The sequence below is a fragment of the Limanda limanda genome, chromosome 14 (genome assembly GCF_963576545.1).
Source record: "Limanda limanda chromosome 14, fLimLim1.1, whole genome shotgun sequence".
Taxonomy (NCBI): domain Eukaryota; kingdom Metazoa; phylum Chordata; class Actinopteri; order Pleuronectiformes; family Pleuronectidae; genus Limanda; species Limanda limanda.
This window is the reverse complement of record NC_083649.1, coordinates 18,859,450-18,883,875: the sequence shown is the minus strand read 5'-3', so window position 1 is coordinate 18,883,875 and position 24,426 is coordinate 18,859,450. Positions and strand designations below refer to the sequence as shown.

General features: G+C 42.0%; 1 protein-coding gene across 1 annotated transcript in view; it reads left to right on the top strand.

The window, feature by feature from the left end:
- Positions 1-2,373: 2,373 nt before the first annotated feature.
- Positions 2,374-24,426, top strand: part of LOC133019376 (roundabout homolog 2-like) — an 88,167-nt gene continuing 66,114 nt past the window's right edge. The window contains exons 1-2 of the mRNA XM_061085828.1: positions 2,374-2,428; positions 6,797-7,123. Coding sequence (XP_060941811.1) covers positions 2,374-2,428; positions 6,797-7,123 — 382 coding nt within the window. The remainder of the gene's footprint in view (positions 2,429-6,796; positions 7,124-24,426) is intronic.

The following is a 24,426-nucleotide window of genomic DNA, read 5'->3' as shown; positions in this document are numbered from 1 at the left end:
TCATAGGGACTGGATTTAACCATCGCCCACAATTATTATTCGATCCGCTGCTTTGAACACAGAGTCAAAAATGGTTTAATTTCCCCCTCTCTGGATCAATAGCACCCGATACAGCCCGTCTCCTTCTAATCTCACTGCGAGGCACAGCATTTATAATGCTATTGACAATATTTAGCAGTATTGACGAAAAGGTGGGAAAAGCACCTCAGGCGGTGGGTGGGAGCAAAGTGCCATTTCTTTACATCTGTGCACCTTTGTGATAGCTTTTTCAACCATGAATGGAAAATGAAAATGCAAGTCGACATAACTGGGCAGCTTTGTTTAAATGGTTTAACTCAACACCCCCCGTTGTGGTTTTTGGCAGAATGGTTTATCCTTAGAACATAAAGGGTTAAAGGTTAAAATATAACAAAGAACTACTAACACAGATAGGATCCATCAACTCTTTGAGAGCAGACGTGCAAGACAGAGCGGAGGGATGTTTGATTGTTGGGCAAACAAAATGGCTCCAGTGTTATAGCTGAGCATCAGCTGAGGACTTGGGTGGCTGTGGATCTGCAGAGCAGGTTGTCCACCAGCCAGCAGGTAGGCGGTTCCATCCCAGCCTCCCCAATAAAGCTACATCTAGGTAGCTAAGGCTGTAGGACTACGCCACATTCACATTGCTATGTTTTCCCATCTTATCCACCAGGTGCCTTATGACTGCACACTACGTTGTACTGTGTACTAGGTTTTGAGTGCTTAATATGCTACGTACTTATATCCTCTGTTTTTGCATACTTATATGTTTTGTTTACTTATATGTTTACAGTAGGGAACATAGAGAAAAGGCATTTCAATCCCATCTATGTCCTTTATGGCAGAATTGACAATAACGTGGACGTTGACTTTTAATGCGTGGTTTCAACACTAGAGCCACAAAAAAACAGAGAAGTTGGAAGATGCTGCTAGTTGTGTTTTAGGTTGAAACTTGGGGGCAGAGTCTGGAAGGAAACAAACACAGATGTTGAGGAAACAATGAAAATCAACACTCACAACCGCTTGCTGATTGGGTCTTTTATGTCCCATTGTATTCTTCCCTAATTCCACAGGCTCCTATCACAGGTCCTTCCAATTTCAAACTTAAACCTTGATGTTAGTGTCTTTGGACAAGATACTGAAACCCAAATTGTCTTTGATGGCTGTGACATAAGTCATGCTGAACATGCTGCACACACATCAACTGTGTGGGGGATTGGCGATACTGTACTGTAAAGCGCTTTGATTGCGTATATACTTTATTCTACTTTATTCTATTTTATTTTATTCTATTTCTTATATATTGTTGTTTTTTTTTATATTGTTGTTTTATGTTCAGTGCACCAATGACACCAAGTCAATTTCCTATATGTGCAAACATACCTGGCAAATAAAAGAATTCTGATTCTGAAGACTAGAGAAGTGTTATATGAACACATATATTCATATAAATACAGACCTTACTTTTTCTTTCTCAAAAGAAAAACTGTTTCCTGATGTTGCATATCCATAATATTAGAAGAAACAAAAGGACAAGACTCTTCTTTTTTATGATATTTGCTATTCATTTGAACAGAATTGCTCATCAAAATAAGCCCACACCAAATGCAATGTTAAACATCTAATCTGTCCTCTTACGATATAAAAAGTAAAATAAATCAAGGAAAACCTGAACAACACAACGGCAAAATAACATCCAGTGATCCTGCTGGAAGGACTGTGTCTACACCGAGCATCAGCTTCACCAGGAAAGTAGATTTAAGTAAAAGCCTCCTCATATGTGTGCGTTAAATTCGCTGCTTAGTTTCTCCCAGGGCAGCGGAGGAGAGGAGAGGAGGGGCCGGGCTGCTGCGCCGCACCGTGCAGTCACTCTCACCTCTGACTGACTCAGTCCCATCCATCTCCTCGTCTTTTCATCCAACTCTGTCCCGCGTCAGGATGGATGCGTTCCCCTGCGGTCGGAGCCGGTGAAAAAAGTGCGCGGAGAATGCGGCGGTCAGACGCGGGGACCGCAGACAGTAACCGGGGTGTCTCTGGGCGTCGGTGATGTTTGTGACTGCAGGAATTTTTTTTTTCTTTCCCCAACGTGTCCGCGAGACCGACCGCTGCTTATTACTGGTGCGCTCTTGGAGAGAGAGAGAGGGAGAGAGGGAGAGAGAGGGAGCAGGGACGGACATGTGGATGAGGATGGTTTCTTCCTCCAGCGGCTGATTTCGCTAGTTTTACTTCACTGACCTGACTCGTCCGACCATCGCAAAGTGATAACTGATTCATAGATCGTTTATTTGTATTTTTTTTTCTGGAGCTTGAGGAGGGAATTCATGCGTCGATAGCTCACGGGGCCAATATGCCAGAATGGGTCCTCTACAGTATTTATTTCTCTGTGGACTTCTGTACGCCCAAACCCACGGTAAGTTCAGCACTGCACCGAGAACTACACGTTGTGACTGAAAGTGTTTCTGGTCTCTCATTACGCATGAGAAAAGCTTGACTGGGCTGTGATCTGGAGCGTGTTGGACGCACGGCTGAAGCGCATCCAGACACCCAGTGTGGTATCTCACACGATTTACTGTGAATTTGCTTTTCCTCTTGAGCGTAAAAAAGCCAAAAAGCACCGCATGCACCACAGTTGGTTAATTCAGTCTGGATTCAAGACAGTGTGCCAGGCCAGATATTTGATGGCATTTGGGTTGTTCTTTTATTCATAAGGGCTGCTCTAATTGAGCACATTTGTTACGTGAGTAAAATCTTTGACAGCTTTTTAAATTGGCTGTATTTCCAAGGGTGCTTCTTTTTTTTTTTTTTTTTACATGTGAGTTTGGAAATTGAGTCCAGGTTAACTTTGCTCAGTGTTTTCGAAAGAAATAGGGTCTTAATGACTATTCTTCATCAGTTGTAGACTTCAATCTTGTATAGTCCATCGAGTGTCATAAAATCTATGTTTTTTTTTAATGTGATGTTCTTTATTTCCATCTTGGGTCATATTCAGTGTAGCCAATAATGCTGTGATTGCTTATATGAAGGGGGGAGAGTGGGTGTTCCACAGCTGAAATATGTCTAATGTGCCATACAGTATATGCTTACTCATAAAGTCTGGGAATCTATCCTTGACTGCTTGTGTCTAGAGGTTACTTATACTATCCAATGACCTACTGTACACATACACACACATGGATCTGCACCCAAGAGGAAACGTATCTAAGCTTCCTGACAGGAAGGTCCGTCCTTATCATGAAGTCGTCTGTGCTGCTTTTGTCCCCCTGAAGCCCATAAGGACATAAATCTGTGTCAGTGGGGTAAATGCACTGCAGGTGTGACCGGCTCACAAAGTGGGTGTGGACGTGGGTGGTTTCAGGACACTGGAATTACTTTGTGCAGCCAGTTTGTTTGGTGGTGCACATCCACGCGGTCTATCAAGGGGGGGCTCAGGTTTTGTTGACTTTGGGTCAGTGAGGTTGTTTATCGAACTCTAAGGTCAATTCTGAGGCACCAGATTGTGTTGGACTGCTTCTGGTAGGTTTTTCTAATGAGTTGACCTACTTTTTTCTTGCATTTGGGCTGAATTTATTGTAAAACTGTTGCATTGGTTTTGTGTTAGATTCTGCAGATACTGTAACACGTTATTAATTCATAATAAAGTGAAATTACAGAATCAAACTTCTCTGAGAAGGACATATAGGTTCTGCCTGTCAATGTTTTTTTTTTGACAATGTCTCTGCAATGATGATATTGTACAGGCAATACCATTAATGAGGCACTGACCCTTCTAAGCTCCTTTCAGGCATCAACTGAACTTCATATATTCCCCTGAATTTACCCAGAACTGCTATATGTAAGGAGGCACATGTCCGAGTCAGTTGCTGTGGACATTGCCTGGGGTTTATCCTGTGAGCCCCCTGGTAAAAACTTTGGATAATATCCAAACGGGCCCATGTGAGAATACAGCACAATATTATCCTGAGGGTTCACCTCCAGCTAGTGGGCGTGTTGATGTTGTTACTAACACGCAACAGACCCAAAACAATAAACACCCCGAAAAGAATACAAATAGCTCAGGATGAAAAAGAGGAGCCATACACATAGAAGATGTAAACTTGGACCAACATGTACTGCAATTAAAAACACATAAATCTCCGTCACAGAATGAGTTTGTTATGTCCGGCCTGCTGCGCCACCCTTCACCTGAATGCTGCAGAGATTCCTGTGTTGTTGTGAAGGCATCTGACCAGAGGATCTCCTGTAGCGTTCTGTGAAAGGCAGACTCCTGTGAAAGTCAAGACTTGTTTGGACATTATCTGACGACGACTGCACTGATTTCAAATTGCAGGGTTCCAACTTGGCGTTGCAAACTTTATTTTTAAATTAAAAAAGAACCTGAAACACTTGTGCCCTTTATTTGACAATCAAAGAAACATTTGGTTATAAGCACAAACTTAGTTAACTTCGGCTGCAAAGTTAGAAAGTGAATTTTTTGTTGTTTATCCTGCTTTGAAGTCCTAACATGATCCTGACCTTGAGTTTCAGCTTCAGCACCACGGACAGTTCCCCTTTAACGAAAAGGGTCTGGTGCTTGACAGCCTGAAGAAAACAAAGAGAAACATGTCAGTCCCATTTCGGCCAACAAGTACGCAAATGTGACGAGACTCTTCATTTTAAAGCTCCAACCAAATTTATAACCACGACACTTCAAATCAGTTCTGTTCAGCTGGTAATATGCCAACATTTAGACCTTGAAATGATTCTTTTTCTATGTAACTTATTGGTATTCAGGGTCACAGGGCGCTGGAGCAAACCCCCTGGATGGGTTTTTTTCTGCTTCCTGCTAAAAGGGCTGAGAGACTGACAGGACCCTGCAGGACCCTCCGACTGTGAGATGACAGACACTGATCCAACGTGCCACCCACAACTCTAAATCATCTCATTTAAATTCTGCTGTTTGACAGCATGGAACTCTACATTAGCACAGTGGGGACTGGATAATGGGACAAACAATTATAGGAAGTCAGTTTTTATGGAAACTCTCTTTGTGTGTGTTTGTCGTGGAAGCACACAAATGTTAATTACAGACATATGTGTATGGTTTTAAAAGCGTGTTAAAAACGTAATGTATCACCATGGTTCGGTCTGTCGGCGCCGGCTAATGGAGTTATTTTGTCAACAAACCTCTTAACATTATGGACTGTCACATCAATTCTACTCACATTTGCAGCTTTAATCCGGTTCACGATTTGTCATAATGAGTGGCGAAAATACAAGAGACCATCATTTTAAATGTTTGTATCATACTTATTTCGTTGGCGCATGACAGACCAAACAAAAAAGAAAAAAAGGAAATCAGTTTCGGTGAGTCCAACATTGCACTCTGCGGTTGTTTGCACGCGGGCACAACAGAGAAAAGGAAGACCTTTTAACACAGATATTATAATGTGTTCATACACCATGAAACAGATGAGAGTCGTGATGCTGTCAGGTCTGTAAACAAACTGTGCGACACTACATTGGGGTCAGTCCTCTGTGACATTTAGATGTGGGATTTATGCAGCGGCGGGCCTGGATTGAGCTAAGGTGTTCACGTGGCCAAATGAATGGAGAGACCGAGCGGAGCGGCGGCTGTTAACTGGGCTGCGGTAACACAGATTATGACATTATTCCCATCAGGATAGGCAGGATTAGACTCTGTCATGACATTTGCTGAGGACTGACTATCAAGTATGAATCTAAATAGGATTCATGTTGTTGTAACGTAGCCTTTAAAGAGGAAAGGGAGGTTTTGAATTTGCTGTTACACACCCCCAGTGAAACAACATGTTTGATGATGTCAGTGTTTGATGAAAGGTGTTAATGAAAAAGCTAATGAGATGTAATGACTTCTCAGCTCCTGTCTGTGAAAGTAAATATAGGAGCTTTTGTGTGATATCCTTTCTGTCAGGAAGAAGCTGAGACTAATCAGGAGCTGTGATTGAATTTATACTAATTTCTTACATTTTATTCCACCAGTCACATTTACAAATCTGTGCCTTTTTGTTTGAAAAGTAGTGGGGAATATAATATTAGCGTTTCTTATTTTCAGGGATATGGCAATATTTTATTCTGTCTTATTTTTGTCAACAGTGGAACGAAAATAAAAGCAAACAATTCAGGTTTTTTTTAATTCTTTCGTGAATCTTTTTCTGTAATGTGGCTCCCACGCCTTGAGAACCCCCCTTATCTGACCTGCTTCACACTGGTCATGTTTATTCTTAAGAGAAAAAGCAGTTGTGAATTTGTTGTGATTTGGACACATGATACAGTCAATATTAATAACCTTTGAATAAATAAGCGACCATGGCTCTGTAGCAGCTGCGGCTGGGATTCGTCTGCATAATGTTCAGGACAACCAATTTTTTAGTTTGTGGTTCTGTAAACTGATTTAATCTTCACTTAACATTGAATAAACAGGTGAACAGCTCTCAGTGCAGCAGGGGTGGTGCAGCTTCAGGGTTCTGTGGACTGAGTCCAGCAGCATCTCTTTACTCGACACAGAACGATTATTGCAGGTCACTTTAACAGTTTCAACCAGTATCACCACAGGCCAAACTAAAGCCCATTCCAAACAGGCGGGTTTTGAACAAGCGCTATAGTTTTGGTAACACTAACACTACTTTGCTGTAGCTTCACTGAGCCTCCATAGATGTGTTGCTGCTCATGCTAAATAAACGGTAAAATGAGTTCATCCCAAACCTCCTAAAAACTATGACTACCACTAACATAAGTTTTCACTCTGTTGTTCCTCCCGTAGGTTCTCGTCTCCGCCAGGAAGACTTCTCTCCTCGCATTGTGGAGCACCCTTCTGACCTTATTGTGTCCAAAGGGGAACCAGCCACTCTCAACTGCAAGGCCGAGGGCCGTCCAACCCCCACTGTCGAATGGCACAAAGATGGGGAGCGCGTCGAGACCGACCGCGACAACCCCCGATCGCACCGCATGCTGCTGCCCAGCGGGTCGCTCTTCTTCCTGCGCATCGTCCACGGACGGCGGAGCAAGCCCGACGACGGCAGCTACGTGTGCGTGGCCCGAAACTATCTGGGCGAGGCCGTAAGCCGCAACGCGTCATTGGAAGTAGCACGTGAGTCAGACTTTTCATTAATCATGTTCCTCCAGGTCACTCCAGTGAAATTAATCTCACTTTTGCATGACAGCAGAATGGGACAATTGCTGTGCAGAATATATTGAGGTTGTTAACCTTTAGTTGGGTATACGGAGGTATGATATTGTGTAAATGTGAATCGCATTTGAAAAGGTAATGCTTATGTTTAGTCATAACATTTGGGGTTGTTGTGCCAAGGGATCCATGCATAAGATCTCATCTGTTATAATACAAGCAGCATCACCTATCCACTGAACCTACAAGTGTTTGTATGTGTCAGTGCTTAGCCGTGTGCATGGCATGTGTGCGAATATGTTTTCCGACTGCTAGTGAGACCTGTTTGGATGACCTGTTCTAGTAATGTATGGGCAGAGCTGTGAACTGCTCCGGGGAGGGAGAGAGAGGGAAAAAAAGAGGGGTATGATTTTAACCCAGCAGACTCCCTCTCACTGTTTGGATTTGGAAGGATGCAGCCGAGTCCCAGCCAGTTCTCTCCCTGTGTGGGAGAGAGGCGCTCTAGGCTATTCAAATTTCCATTATGTGCTAAACTGAGCTGATTTCTTGCCATGAACAAGATGCACAAACGCTCGGACGCACACGCAGATATACATGCATGCACACACAAACACCCACACTGTCTCCCCTGCGCACTGGCTCTCGCTCTCGCACAGATGTGAAACACAAACAGGGAAGGAGGGAACTCCAGGCCAAGAGTTTATTATAATGTGATTTTAGATTTGCAAAATATTTACTTAAAAATAAGCCTGCTCTGGAAATATTGCACCTAGTATCTTGACTCTAATGTACTTCAAGCTGCAGATTGTTTTTACAGGCACTGGAAGAGACTCCTCCGATATAATTATGTTTTTTATGGTGCTTTCTTGTAATGTATGCTGCTTTACTTTAGGAAATAATGGAACAGAAAGTGTGTGGGGGGGGAGGCTGAGATAAGAGCCTTGAACCTAATGGTGACTCAGTCGAGACATTATCTGAGATCTTTGTCGTTTTGTGCACCACATCCTGTCTTTGTCTTATTGCGTTTTCCACATTAGACACTTGTATTTCTCAAATCAATAGTGGGTGAATTTCCCTGGAAATACTAATGCTCAAGAAGAGTCCGGGTACATTGGAGGACATTCAAACCTGCCTCATAAAAGAAATGGGTGTTTGTGTGTGTGGTGTGACAGCACATAACACTGCTTTTAAAATGAGACACAGTGGTGCTTGATATTCAGTTGATTATTATCTGGTGCTACAGCCACTCCACCAGTATTCCTCTAATCCCCCTAATCAGAATTTACTCTGCGCCATACATGACATTTACATCGCGCATCTTGAGCCGCACAGACGCATTTGAAGACGGAGAATAGCTCTCTCTCTCTCTCTCTCGTAAGGAAAACAGAGACCCAAAACTGTCGGGGTGGCTTCAAGAGACGAATGTTATAGCTGCTCGGCTGATTCCATTGAGTGAATAGAGGCTGAGTTTTGCGAAACACAATGACGGCGTCAGAGTGATTTTTGTGGGGATTTTTGTGCTTCTCCTTAAAATACAATAAAGCTCATTTGTATTTTGCAGCTCCAGCCGCCGTTCTGAATTCATTTTCTGAGTTAATTGTCGCACTCATTGTCAGCATAGGAGCTGCAATTACTGCAAGGAATAATTTTCTTCTTCTCTATTGTTGGGAGGGATGTAAAGGCTACTTACGTATCAAGAAAATAAACAGCACCATATATTGCTGCCCTGAGGAACCTGTGTTTGCACAATGGGGAGCACCTCATATATCAATATGTCTTTGTATTCCTTTGCTGCTACGACCATGCACACTAACCACAGGACCTAAGTTTCCCTACTTTCAGTGGATTTTGAATTTAAAGTAGCTGTAAACTTTGCAAATAATGACTGTGTAAGCTTTGCAGTTTTGTTTCATCAAATTCATATCCCCTCTTTGTAACCCCAATGCTGACTAGCTATGAGGTTATTTCACTATTTATCATCTCTGCGAGTTCAAATGACGCACACTAACCTATTCTGTTCCATGTTTCACCCTCTTACAGTGTCAATAGGTTGTTTTCTTTCCAGACTGTATGACCGAGGCAGCCTCTGTAATTCGGAATATTACGGCTACAGGGATGCATAATCGCATGACTCCTTCGGGGGGGCTGCAGGATCCTGCCAGTACGGCTGCAGCCAAAGTTGTCATGCAATGCTGCGGGTGGGAGCGAGCGGGTAGATGAGAGTGCTGTGGGGAGGCTCTGACAGCCAGCCTCGCTCAAAACGGTTTGTTTCCTTAGGAGTCCACACGCGTCCTCAAATTTTCTAATGGGCTGTAGCATTGTATCGCAGCCACTGGTTCAGAAAATATAGCTAACTAAAGGGGCGCTGCTCCCCCGGGAACGATTGTGCTGTACAAGCTCAGTTTTGGTGGTCCGTCGTGCATTTTATGAGCTGCAGTCTGACGGAAATTTGAAGGGGCATTATTCATTCCGTGTGATGCAAAAACACTTCAGCTGTTTCGGATGGCAGCAGAGCTTAAAATATGTAAATTATGCAGATATGCCAGACAAATCTACAGCTGACAGCCCGGCAAAAAATAAGTGATATGCCTCATAACACTTGTTTGTCTTATAAATGAACCAGTCCCTCCAAAAAGAACCCCACACTTATCCAACACAGCTGTTTCTTCATACAGGCTGTATATTAAAGCTCATGACGAAAAAATCAATAGAGAGTAACCTTGCAGAATCAGATTGTATGTCTTGTGTTGGTCTTTTCATCTCACAGCGGGTATAAGGCAGGAAAGAAGAAAACATAACTGAAATACACCCAGTGTCAGTTTTTCTTAAATCTGAAGTAAATTATTGAGTTTACCTCTTCAAGTATTGAATTCCACACTTTGTTTTGAACGTCTTCCTTACTGGGTGCTCTTATTGTGCCGCATCACTTTGGACAGATTAAGGGGGTCATTAACACATTTTTGGCCGTTTCATCTCTCTAAATCGTGTATCCTGTGGACAATGGGTTCACAGAAGAGCACATATTGTAAGAAGGTTTGCTTTACTTTGTTTGAAAGACTGGAAAAAAGCAGTATATATCCTTAACCATGTATTTTCTGTTACTTTAAATAAGAAAGACAGAATGAAGACAAAGGAAAGAAGAAAATTTGATCCAAGCCTCGTCGGGTATTTGCAGCATTGTTGAATTTATATTTCCTGAACAGTCTTGTTGGCTGCATATTTGACACAAGCGATAACATCTGCCATTTTACCGAGAAACGAGGCCACGTCTGTTTATTATTAGGAGGTTGTTGTATTTTCGCTTGATAAACAAGACTCGTCGCGTTTCCCGTTCTGTCGGCAGCTTTCTGACTTCTTTCTCACTTCCATGTGTGTGCAATTTTAATAATCAAGAATCTCCCCGCTGTCAGTGTGTACAATCAAAGTCTGCCAGCTACTAAAGCCAGCTTTTCACATCTTCAGCGAGCTCCGTCAGACGCTGCAGCGGAGGCGCGACCTCGACAAACAACTGTGCGACCTCCAGGCCACCAGTGGACTGGCACTAATCATCAGAGTGAGTGGCTGTTGATGGAATTAGAACAGCTCCCTCAAACTATTAAGAACGGACAGAAAGACGTAAACAGCAATGTGCTGAAGGCGGGTGTGGGTGGATGCAAAGGTTCATTAGTAGAAAAACTCCAGAGCACGAGGAGTCCCCCTCTGTTGGACTGTGCTAAGTGAATTAGAAGTATAGTCACTCAGCCAGGCAATCATCAATTAAATCCTCCAAGTCCCCGGATGCCAAAAAACACGAAGCAGCCACAATGCAAAATAAATCTAGTGTCTGGATTGTGTTAGTGTTCGTGCACTGTAGTGATTATTTTGATGAGGGATCAGACACACAAGACATTTATTTGAAGTTTTAGTAGAATGAATAGAATTCTACTCTACTTCAAGGATAATGGATTCGGAGAACTATAAACAGGAGCCTGTAAATAACAAATAAATCAAATTGTTATTGTTATTACAGAGATATTTTATGTCGTGGTAGAAAAAACCTCAATCACCTAAAACTAGTCCAAATAAACTAAACATGGCTAAGGCCCAAACCCATTTCACCCCTTCTTTCTAACCCTTGTTTTCGAGAGTTATCTTGCCCCTTGAAATGGAATCACTAGGGTAAGTGCTTGAAATCTTCCTCTACAAATTGAGACAGCACTTCAAGAAGCTGTTACCTCATCAGCAGTCGTCGATGTAAACAGACGCGACAAAAAATGTTGTCGGGAATATGTCATTATAATCTAAAGTGACAAATCTATAATATCCAAATAACATCTATGCTAATGCAGGTTAATAAATTAAATTTGCCATTCATCTCATGGAAATGGAAAAGCTTGGATGCTTGGCATTATTTCACGTATAGATCAAAAGCACGCAGCTTCAGGATACAAGCAGTGGTCTGTAGGCAACCCTGCCAGGATGCTTTGTTATTCAAGGATCAGTTAAGTTCAGTAACCTTGCTACTATACGCTGGTTAAATGGAGTGCATCGTGTATATATTCAAAGAGAGGGTATACAAAAATACAGGATTACCTTGGCACTTTCTGTTGGTGGCCAAATTAATAAGTCAGTATCAGATGCATTTCAGTCAATGTGTTCAACATCTTTTGCTTTCCACACGGACTGTTTACCTGCTGGCAACCAAAGCCTGTGATTGGTCAATCTAGAGACGGAAACCAGAAGATTTACAAACCACAAATCTTGTCCATCGACTACAGATTCTGCAAATTCAAACTCAGAAACTCTGTGTAGGTTAGCTTTGAGCTAAATGCTATCATCGACATGCTAACATGTTCTCAAAGACAAAGACAATTAGCATGTTAGCATGCTATCGTTTTTTTTGTACAATTTTGCAGGTATAAGGTCCACAAACCAAAGAACTGGACAAAAAAACATTTTGATTTGATGGTGGCTTGAGTTATGCACATTTTCATTTTGACTTTAAGCTAATTACTAACAAAAAAAGGCTTTTAAGCTAAAAACTAATTCTGGTAGCAGCAAATTAGTCACTGTAGATTAGTCAGCTCCAGCGGAAAATGAAAGTCTGCTACTTGAATATTTTGTTTGGAAAATGGAAAACAGAAAACTTACTTTGAGAGAAGAAGCAAATTAAATATTGCCTCCCTTTGACCAGGCATCTGCTTTCTCTGTATTTCCTCTTGCTTATGTTCAGATGCCTCACATATAAAAACAAATAACGTAATTATGACCAGTGTGTAAGCATGACTGTAATGCTAACAAATTGATCTGTAATTTTCAAACCAGCTTTTGCACTCCGACCACAAGCACATATTAGAATCATAGAGTCACCAATCTTTGCAAATATGTGTTTCCAGCAATGACTGCACCTCAAAAGGAACGTGAATATGGTTATTTTATCCAACCCATGCTTCTCCTCCCAAATGACTTTCAGGAACAACAGCCAAGATGTTGGTACATTTTTAAATAAAAACTGGTCATCACCTGCTCATCACCTTGTGCAAATTAAAGTGTTTTAAAGATGTTTTATTACCTCCAGGATTCGTTTTTAGGATTTAAAGGTTGTCAAATAATTATCTCAATTTGACCTCTCCTTGTGTAGTGTCTCCTCCCTGTCCCTAATCTATCTGCTTCCTCGTGTTGTCTTCAGTGATGGCAATTGTCTCTGAACCATTCAGCACTGTAGTCTCCCCAGTCAACAATATTGGCCTAATTGGCATAATTTGAGAGCCAAAGGCATTCTTTCTCCGGGCATGAAATACTGTTCTCTCGCAAAGTGAATCGCATTGAAGCAATCATTTATCCCCACTTTCATATTTGTGCGTTACAGCTGAAATGCAGCACGTGGGCAGTGGATTAGAAAGTACTTGTGTTTGGTGATGCATCCAATATATTCTCGGCGCAGGATCTAGGGGGAGAGATTGGTTCTGATACTAGAAATACGATTGTGGTCCTCTGTTAATAGTATTTAGGACGTAGTTACGACTGGTGGTGGAATTCTCTAAATGTACTACACAGCTTAATGGACAGTGGGGGTTTCTCAGGGGGGGTGCTTTGGAAAGTGGCAAGTTGCCATTATCATCTCATGCTCATCCAATGACAACATCCAAAGTTAGCGTGTGTTCCCAGGCACATAGTCAATAAGAGTAGATAGGTGGGCCAGCAGCACCTGTGCCAGTCCAACAGACCTCCTGTGTACTTATCCCCTGTTTGCCTTCCTTTGCCTTGCTCATTCAAGCTGGTAACTGGGTATCGAGTTTTGAGAAGCCATTTCATCAAAATGAGTCTCTCAGCTGTTGAGGTCTCAAAAATAGGGTTAGCTACCAAAATTGTCCAAGGTCGGTACCTCATGGGACAAATCACAACGCAGATTCCAGTGTTTCATTTCACTTTCTGGGCTATGTACTGAAACTGTTCTGCTTATAGGCAACAAAAACATAATTGCATGTGCCTAGCATTTACCTCTGGTGACACCATGCTCTCTACAGGGCTCTGGTACCCCATAACGGTAGCCTACAGTTAGCTAGTAGCTACCTCAAGCTCGAGTCAATCTGACAACAAAGTGCCTGAAGCTAAAGATGGAGATGTAAACTGTAAACTGTTCAAATCCGTCAAATTTCTTCAGATTTTCCTGAGCAATAAAAAAAGTCGTATCCCTTATCATCATTCAACAGTTTGTGCTATTCAAATTTTAAAAAGTATCACTTCTGGCAACATTCAGGCATGATACCATTTAAAACATAAATTTTGCATCGGTATGAGCAAAAAAAGAAACATAACCAAACCCAAGTAAAAAATAAGCTTGTTTTTTTGTTTTAAATGTCATCATCATCATGTGCCTGCACCATTAACTGTTTACGTCATAGCATCTCATTCTGATTGGATTAAGTTGAATTAATTAGTCCCTAATTTGACCATTATGATGCAACAGGACTACAACATGTCCTCTGTGCTGGTCTGCTCTGGTTGGCTTATGCAGAGATGCAATTAATTATACTGGGGTTAAACTAGCAGTCCACATCTGCGTGTCCCATAAAAGGAAACGCTGTAAACTGAATTTCAGATGTTTTACAGTAGAAATACTGTGATTTATCTTTCTTACAATAATCAACAGTTTCTGATACAGTGTACGAAGAAACACATTTCACAGTTGAAGCATACACGTATAGGGAAGGGAAAGTCTATTAAGATGATAATAATAATAATTTCCTACATGTATTGAATGAAGGATGCTATGTAGTTTGATTTGTGGTATAAGAGCTGCCCTTCAAGCACATATACGACTAAGATGTGTAAAGCTGTCAATATACCAGTGCTGCAGGACTATAATTCTTTAAAAGCCTTAGGCGGTGATTACACTTGAAAAACCGCTATGCGCCCCCATTCGTATCTTTTATCCCGATCACACTGAGGCACTTTTTGTGGTTGGAGCTTCTTGCTGTTGCTAGGCAGCATGTAATCAGCTATCATTGACTTGTGTGTGAGAGAGCTACATATAAGTATTTACAGCAGCCATGTTGAGGCAAACAGAAAACTAACTTGTTCCTCTAAGCTTGATATTTCTGATGTTGTGGCAATTTTTGTCTTCTAAATCAGAGTGTGTTGCAGCAGGTGGCACCTCCAGGCTCTCCATTTTGTTTTTTTGACAATACATTTGGGAAACGCCTGAGAAGCCCCTGAGCTATTAGTGCAGACTCCCAGAACAATTAGAGCGCTCATTAAGAATGACACAAAACACATAAATGCTATAAATGCTATAATACGACATAATGCAAGATTCACTCTCGACTATACTCGAGCTGTTGAATACAAAATTCACCTTCATAAATAAAAGTTCCAATCTGAGCCTCCCCGTGCACACAGTTGTCCACACGTGCACTTGTTGAAAAGCTGACGAGACAAAACCCAATGAACCATACCTGGCTTGTGATGCTATACTGGCAACAACTTCATCTACACACTCCAATGTCGTGCTTCCTTTGGCCTCTTTGAGCTCTCGCCAACAAGTGACATATACTCCGATATTCACTCCTGTTCAATATCTTACTTGGTCATGTGGTCTTTTCCTCTTCTATGTTTCCCTTAAAAATGACGTCCTTGGTTTCTCTGGTGCCTCTGCCATAACGTTCACTGAGAATGACAATCTTGTTGTTTGTCGAAGTAGCCGAAGTGTCCTTGTGCAAGATACTGAACACCAACATTTCCCCTTCTCATAGTGAAAGTGCTGCACATAGATGCACTGAATGAATGTGAGAATGGCAAAACAAATTTACTGTGAAGCACTTTGAGTGGTCATCAAGACTAGAAAAGCACTTTATGAATACAGCTCATCTTATAACGCGTTGCCAGCTCCCGCTCTGGTTGGTGGCGTGTGACATATGCCCCAAAAAGCAGGTTGTAATGTTCCAGCACCTTACACCACAGTAATATAGTGAAGTACCAGTTCCCTATTATAAGTTTGTGTACCATTAAAATTATTTTTGAAGCTGTTATTTCAAAGTACTAAAACTATCTATTGTTTCCTTCTAAATCAATAAGAAAAACAAACTGCAGAGTTTTTATCGAATATAACTGCAGGGGTCAATTGAGAAAAATCTCATTAAAGGCCTGCGGTGCTCATTTGTTACAGTTTAGGATGTTATCTCCACAATACCTTTAATGCTGCTGTAATATATAGCTGGTTACCATCGGTGTTCTGACATAAAGGTCTACAATTGCTATCCAGCGCAGTAGTTGATTATTATGGCATATCTGTCTGTCGTATGGCTGATGAAATAGCCGCACAACCTGAAAAACATTTATTTATGTGGCCTTTGTGTCAGCTTTGTATCAGTTTCACACCAAGAAGAGACAGAGGATGTTTCCCTATGTTTGAGGTTGTCTCATGCTTATAACTGTGCAGATGCAGAGGTGGCCAGGGCAAGCAAGTAGAACTAATTCATGCATGTTTTTTTGGCTGAAGACGGATAAGGGGCTAGCATCTGGTGCTAACTGGACCATGCTCCCTCCTCGGAGGGTCTGTGCATTACGAGGCTCGGTAAGTTAGCTAAAGGCTAGCATCTGTTGTTAATTGGACCGTGCAAACACCTTTAAGAGCTCTGGTGCACTTTCTTACAGTTGGTTGGAGGAAACATATGCTTGTTGTGGAGAAGCATGCTGAATTGATTCACTGGGTTGAAGTTTCTTGTATGTGTCTAATTCTTTTCAAGAAGCAGCTGAATGTGACGTTTAAATTCATTATACAGTTCAACATGTTACATTTTAGAGTCAATTAGGACATTTTCAATTAATTTACTGCAAGATATATCAGCATGTTCTGCACTGGCTTTAAAATCTTTTTCAAATGAGAGACTGTTATATATATTAATGATCTGAACTGGTCGTGGCATACTCCCAACCCCTTCTCTGAAATCATTTAAACTGAGATGGCAACTTCCCTTTAATTGGAATCTTCCTTTACTTCAAATCATCTATTTGGCATCTCTATGTCTCAATAATATTTCCAATAAACTCACATCTGTCCATTAGGTAATGTGCACATTGGATTTGATCAATAATGCCAGCATATCATTAAAGTGCATCTCTTTTCCCATCAGGAGGCAATGTCAGCTTTTTATATCTATATTATATTATTGAATTAATTATATATAGTTTCCAAGCCAAAAATGAACTTATGAGAATACAGTCTATTACAGCAAATACTGCTATAGGATTAATAATTTATTAATTCAGTCATTTGGATGTTTTTAATAATTGTTTTCCTTTCATTTATCACAATATGAATAATTAAACATTCTTGGATATTGTTGTTTTATGGAATACATGATTGAGTTCAATAATATTGTTCAAATACTTTCACAAAATTTCACTATTTTGTTTTGATTGACAAAAAACATTCAAAAATGACAATTAAACACAAAGAACAAGTTACTACAGGCATCTATATGATGTTACCTCACCCATTTACATCTCTTTCTTAAGAGGCGCAATGTCAGAGTCTCCTCCACCGTCGCCACGTTTGTAGTTGTCAAAAACTCTCGACTCTGCACCTCCCTCAAGTGGATCCATTGCTCATGCTGACCTGAAAGATGCATAAACGTATGTGGGCAGGTACGGTTACATTGTTTGAAGCGGACGTATCTCTTTTCATTCGTAAAGGCAGCAAACATGAGCTTTTAAATGCATGAAATTAACAGTTATGAATAATACAGTAATGTGATGTATGGGTTGCATTCAGAGCCATCTTTTACTATAACAGCGGATGAGTTCAGGAAGCTGTTGGCAAAACTCTGGTAAAAGGTCATACTGGGTCAAGATGCTCCCATGCACCTGTCACAGACTTTGACTGAGGATCCTTCCCATGAATAAACCAAATATTCCAGTCCACCTGAGGTTTTCTCCCTGCAGATTGCAAACCAGCATGGATGTGTGCAACTCCCCAGCTACTCTGCCTCTATCTGACAGACGTTACTCCTCACACACAGGGAGAAAAAACACTTTCAAATCTGTCACAGTGACTGTGAGTTTTAATGCTTTGGCTGCAGAACACTGTTGTGAATCCAGATAGTGTTTTAACAACAGCAAATTAAATAATGCATCCTCCTAGACAGGAGCACGAGGGAAAGATTAACATTCACCACTGCTCTGATATACAGTCCAAACATTTGATGATTTCATTTTGCATTTTTTTATATTTTGGCCGGGGTTCGGCAAACACCACACCACGCAATCTATTTCAGAACGACGGAACGCAAAATGATTCATTACATGCCACCGTCCACCTTTCAAAGGGAGTGTATTGCGATGCCATACGCAGTAAATTATTGGCTTTAATTTAATGCAGTCGTGTTTCTACATTTGAATTTGAAATATGGCCATACATCTCCTTTTAGATGAGCTGACGCCAGCTTAAGCTGCTGCATTAGCAGACCTTGAATGAGGCCTTCACACTATTACTGATACAGCTGTAACTTATGGCTGCCGTCATGTGCTGAAGCTGCAGCTCGGCGTAACCTTGTGTTTTCCGAACGCCACCATGTTTAATAATAGCGTGATACAAAGCCAGGTGTCAACTTTAGGATGTACAGAAGGGATTAGGATTCGAACTATGCAATATTGAAACTGGCTATACTAGCATTCCCATGTGCTCATACTGCAGGCGTGTATATCCACGTGTGGGTATAAGTCGCTTTACTCGTGTGTGTGAGTGTGTGTGACCGAGTGTGCATTTGAGTGTGACAAAAGTCTTGTGTCTCTCAGCGAAATGCTTCATAATCGTTGCTGTGTGCACTGATTGATGTGTCAGTCTCGGTAGGAGGGTGAGAGGGCATCTTCAGGCAGATTTGTTACTAATGGAGAAAAAGAAAAACACTGAAGCACAAGCGCTATCCTTGTTCTTTTATGGTTTATTAAGCAGGACATGGAAGCCAGTCGTTCTGTTAGAATATCTGCCTTTTTATGGTGCAACACCACTCATTTGAGTTAGCTTAACCACTCCCTTCAGTGGTCTCCAGTCTGGCTGGGGCGATGAGAGTGGAGAACATCAGCAGCCCGCCAGAGGGGCTCTGTAGTCGCTTTATTATTCATGTGGCCTACCCAACATCCCACTCGATCTAGGCCAAAAGCACTGTTATAGCTGATAAATGTTACATCCTGGACTTCTGTTCCCCCATTCATCCAACCTCCATCACATCGCTTTGGCCGGGAATCATCAACAACATCATCCGCCGTACCTTCCGATTCACAAGAAGTGGGGAGAGTGCCAAGGCCGGGGCGGCGATGTAAAGTGACATCAGACTTCCCCCAGTAGACACCTCAGCGAGTAAAGAGGGAAGGGAATATCCGGAAAGCTTGATTAATTCATGAAATCCACTGAATGTAGTATCTTTCCTTTTATCCAACCCTGCACGCCCAACACACTCAAGCACCCCCTTTCTACCTTTTTGTACCTGGGTCAGGTTATTTCATAAATAAAAGCCTCTATACTAGAGCAGAGTGAGTGGTCGCTGCCCCCCCCCCCCCCCCCCCCCGTGTGAGTCAATACATTCTCCACAGTTGTTCAGAGTGTAATTGCAACAAGGCAGCAAATACGATCCCGTCCCCGTTGTTGTCTGTTGGTGTAAAACGAGCAGCGGCTACTGTTGGTGTTATCAGAGCAGGAGGGTGTGGACTGAATGGCAGAGTCAGAGCCAATGCACCAGAGAGATGTCGGAGAATCCGACAGCAGCTAACCATCCAGCAACACATGCCTTAAGGCTGCTGCACACTGGAGGATAATCAGGCCGATTTTAGACCCGATTTACCCCTTCCCACAATCCCGGGGGCGTTTGAGGTCACTCGGTGCCGACTATCTGCCCAAATAATCCTGAAGTGTGGTTTTGCAAAATAATCTTAATGCTACCCATTGAGTCGGAGCCTCCAAGATCTAACCCAAAACCAACATGTTTGATATTTATGATAAACGGCTCCGACAGAATCCCGCAATAGTGAGAGAGAGAGAGAGAGAGAGCAAGCTGACTGGGAAGCGTCACCGAGCAGATGTTGGGAACTTGTACATCTGCGACTAAAAGGAGGTTTTATTGCTGTGTGTTAGGCTGTTTCCAGGATCCTGCAAAACTGCTGAATCGATTTTTTAAAAACTTGTCGGAAGGGTCAATGAAGAATCCATTAACTTTTGGAGCCATTTCAAGAACTAATGCAGATATCTTGATAAAAAAAGAAAAAACATTCATATTTAGTGTGTTCAACTGTTGGGCTTTGATAGACGTCTCCACTCTTTGGGGTGCCATTCTTTTTCAGTGTCTTTTATACTCTCCACCTCCTCAACCCACCAACCTGATCTGTTGTTCTATGGCAGAATTCATATTTTGCAGAATTCACAAACCCATTTTCTAGCTCCGCCCTCATCTCAATTTTGTACACTGTTACCATGATCATCTACCGTCCAGTGTGAGGACTACAAAGTCTTTAGCTGCAGTTGTAAGAATGTACTGAATTAGAAGTGATTGGAAACACATGTAATAAACCACAGGGTCAGTGACTGCTTAGCTCCATAGTAAAAATTCACAATGAAGGATGGAATGCTGTGTAGTTTCATTTGATAGAAGAGGAAAAGCTGCTTCATTGTTTTGTAGTCTAACCAGACACTGGCCTGGCTGCTGTACATGGTTATTCTTGGAAGAATTGAGTGGGATTGATCAGACACAACAAGTGAATGTTGCACAATAACAGTTTTTTTTGTTGGATCAAAAGAGCCACAACACTTTGTTATTTCAACCCTTTACACCCCAGACTCAGCAGGGAGGGGAAGGTGGCTCATGACAATACTGAGGCTCCATCCACACCACTATGTTTCAGTGTGAAAAGGCATCAACCTTACTACAGAAATGCCTGGTGTCCAAAGTTTTAGAGCAGTAGAGTGGAAATGATGATGAAGACGCTCACAACTGGTTGCTGATTGGGTCTTTTCGGTCGAGACGTAGCCTTTGCTGGTTGTCAGGCTCCTATCACCCGACGCCCGGCATTAACAAAAAAGCTGTTGTAAACTTAAATTCTGCATTTTACAAGGACAAAACTGTGTTGATGCTTAGGAGTAGCCTAGCTTGTTCTAACTAACAAACTAATGCCTAATGTGGAACACCAACCCAGTGTACGGGTCATGTGATATGCCTTTTGTGCGCATGTTACGGGGGTTGAAACACTTGTGTGAACAGAGATCGTTTAAGTTTGAAATTGAGTTTTAAAAGAAAACCAGCAAGTGGCTGATTTCGCCCAAACAGGCTATCATGGAAATCTAACTGCACTTAAATGTTTATCACTGTACTTTTTTTAGAAACACAAAAAGAGGCATTTTGGTTGAGAGAAAACAAGAAACATTTACTTGATGTTAAACAAGGTGACTCTGAAAGCGTTAATGTTCCTGTGGGAAGGGAGGCGGCTCTCATGGTCAATGGGTTAGCTCGTTCTCATGCTCCAGTGGTTAATGTGCACTAGTCCGTCGCTGCAGATGTTGTCCGCGTGGGGACTTGGAACCGAGGAGTGACCAACAAAGCTGAAGCATGATGAGGGCAGGGATGGACAGTGTGTTCCAGAACAGATGTTTCCAGCCTTTGTGCGTTCGTCATTTGGGCTTTAATCTGGTCAGTGAAGGGCATTAGAGGATACACAAGGCGAAGAGGGGAGAGATGCTGTCCGCGCTGAGACCCCAGCTGTCACCTCAGAGGACCCCCACCCCCGAATCCTAAACCCGCTCCCACATTCCTCCCAGTCCCATCCTAACCCAAGTATACCCATGCAAATCATAAAAATGGTGCACCCGATGTAATTGGCTCAGAATTAGGCCACATGGTGTATTGTTGAACCTGTGGAGATTATGCATAATGCTCGAATCTGTGGAGATTATGCAGCGCCGGGGATATTATGCCTCCATTTTCTCTGATTGCCTCTCGGTTTTATTTCCCCTGCCTGTGGTGTAGTGAATATCCCACTCATCTGATCTTTGTCTTCCTCTTTACTTTCCTCTCAGTTTGCCTCCCTCTCTTTCTCTCCCCTCTACTCTTCTCTTTCATTCTCTCCTCTTCACTCCAGCCCTCCCCTCCCTCCTCCCTTTCCTCCTCTCCTCCTCAGGGCCTCTGGCTGTCTCCCCACAAGTGATGTTCTCCTGGCCAGATGATGCATGCATATCTCTTGTGTCTTCTTGACGCTAACTCGCGTCGACGTCTGCACGGCATTCTGGGATTCTGCTCACGGTCATATTTCATGTAATGATGAAAATGATGATGGTGATGAGGATTCAGGGAGGGAGAGAGAGAGGATGAGGAGGGAGGGGGTGTCTACTTTATGTCCTTGTCTTTTCTTCAATATCAATCAGTGCGGCGGGATAAAGTTAAAGACAAAAAAACAAAAACGACGCAGGGATGACGAGTCTTAACAAGTTTTCACTTTTGCTTCAGTTTGTTTTCACTTTTCCGTAACTCGGGAGCGTTACTAAGAGCCAACTCTTGTCATTACTGGTGTTGTTTTCAATCGGTTTTGGATTTTCACACCACACCACTTTTCACAGCTGCTAATCCCTTATTTGTTTGTTCCTCTATCTGTTGTTATGAATCATTTCTGTGTGTGTGTAGGTGCAGGACTGTGAGTGTGTGTGTGAGCTTCTTCTAGGCAACCTTGTTTACACAAACGCCATGTTCGGTTGAAGAGACAGGAAGCGAAAATCGTCCCTAATAGCGTGGCGCTTTTTCTTGCAAGTACACTAACAAGGGGAAATGTGTTTCTAAGCAAAAAACGGGAGTGAGAGGGAGGCAGGAAGAGGATAAACACATTCAGGGGAAAGAGGAGGGAGGGGGTATGATTATTAGGCGAACCCTGGAGAGGAAGGAGCGAGGGGCCATCGCAGACTTTTGGCCCTCCAGCAGCGCCTTCCCCTGTGTGTGTGTGTGTGTGTGTGTGTGTGTGTGTGTGTGTGCATGCCCATGAGAGTTAAAGCGAGATACCGGGTGGTGGTGGTGGTGGTGTGCACATTTCAGGGACTTGCTGGAATGCAAAGCTGTGTCAGTGGATAGAGCATCTTTGGAAAAAGAGATTTCTTCGCAGTCTTTGCTACACCCTAATTAATCTGCTTAAACCGGCTAGGCCCGTCTCCAGCGCTCTAACACATCACAAAAAGCCAGACGGCTCCGAATCCAACCAGGATTTTCTCCATGGATGCCAGTGGAAAATCCGTCCAGCCCCGCAGCTGACAGCTTTCTGTCAGAGTGTGCACAAAAAAAAAGAAGAAATCCATATAGAGTCGAGGCAGGCGTACACATCATCATTTCTCATGATGGATGTTGGGCGGGGAGGCGGCTGTCACGGGGGGTCGTAAAAAGCCCCCCAAAACAATCAAGCTGTTGGTTTATACCACAGCCCGGCATCTGCTTCCTATTGGCTAACAGACACTCAGATGGCCAACAGATGAAGCAGTTTATGGTCAACAGTGTTCTTTTAGCCTTGCCCCAGGACATGGCTGTGATCTGGATCTGGATACACAAATACCAATGACAAAAGGTGACAGTCTTTCACTCACTGTTACTGCCAGAGCTGTTGTTGATCATTTTCTATTTCATGGAGCAAATTAAACTGATCATAGTCACATTATATCTTCCTCACTCAGCCTTTCAACTGATTTGATTACGCAAAAATAATTTTCTTTTCATTCAATTGCATTATGAGATGTGCAAGGCTGTTGTACTGTTTATATTTTGATAACATTCTGCATTTATACTTCCTTGTGTTTATATCATATGTTTTACTTTCTCTTTAACAGTTATTGAGTATTTCCCAATAGTGGGACTAAACTAAATCTTATTGTATCCTATCTAATCGTTCTTAACAAATGTCAAAATGTAAATCCAGTGTACTCAACTCACTTAATTCAAGTATATTATAGCATAACACCATTGCTACGATAGACTGCACATTCCCACGCCAAGTATCAAAATCAGAGCCTGCGATAAGGTTTCAGAGGTTCTGTTGCACTTAAGCACATTTCAGCTAAACAATTGATAAATAAAGGACTCCTCACTGAAGCAAATATTAAATATCAAACAGCAGCTTGGAAGCTACAATATCTACAGGACACCAACCACTGTAGTGGAGTGAGTGAATGTGCTGCTGGGATTTAACAAATTAAATTAAATTGTAATTTTACACAGCGTAAGCAAAACATAATCATTCATAATCTTTTCCACACATGATTATTAAAGGATGACTTGTTTGTGTATGAAAAATACTCATCCAGTCTATTGGGATAAGAGCTGCAACAATACTCTTTGTGGTCAACCTTGTCTCTGCCAAATTAGGTTTGTAAACAGCTAATTTGCAACACCTTATGTTTCTTATGAACATGATGTAGATGTGTTGTTACTTTATGCATTTGGCATAAAGTAATATGGCATTTGATGATGCTAAATTAAAATGCTCTGATTTTGTTAGGACGATATCATTGTTAAACTTTTTTATGGGTTATGTTTAGGCTCTCATAGCATTTGGCAAAGGTTTGTCTGGTTTAATACAGAATAAGTTTGACTTTAGACACATTAAACCCATATATTTTGTGCCTTTATTACTTAAACCTATAAGCACACTTAATACTGAGCATGTGAACCCTGTTGACTGTGTTGTCACCACAACATAAATGAGAGACTGGTTTAGTTGCATTTTTCTTGCCAACAGGGTTTCGCAGTAATAGTTCATGATGCATTCTACCT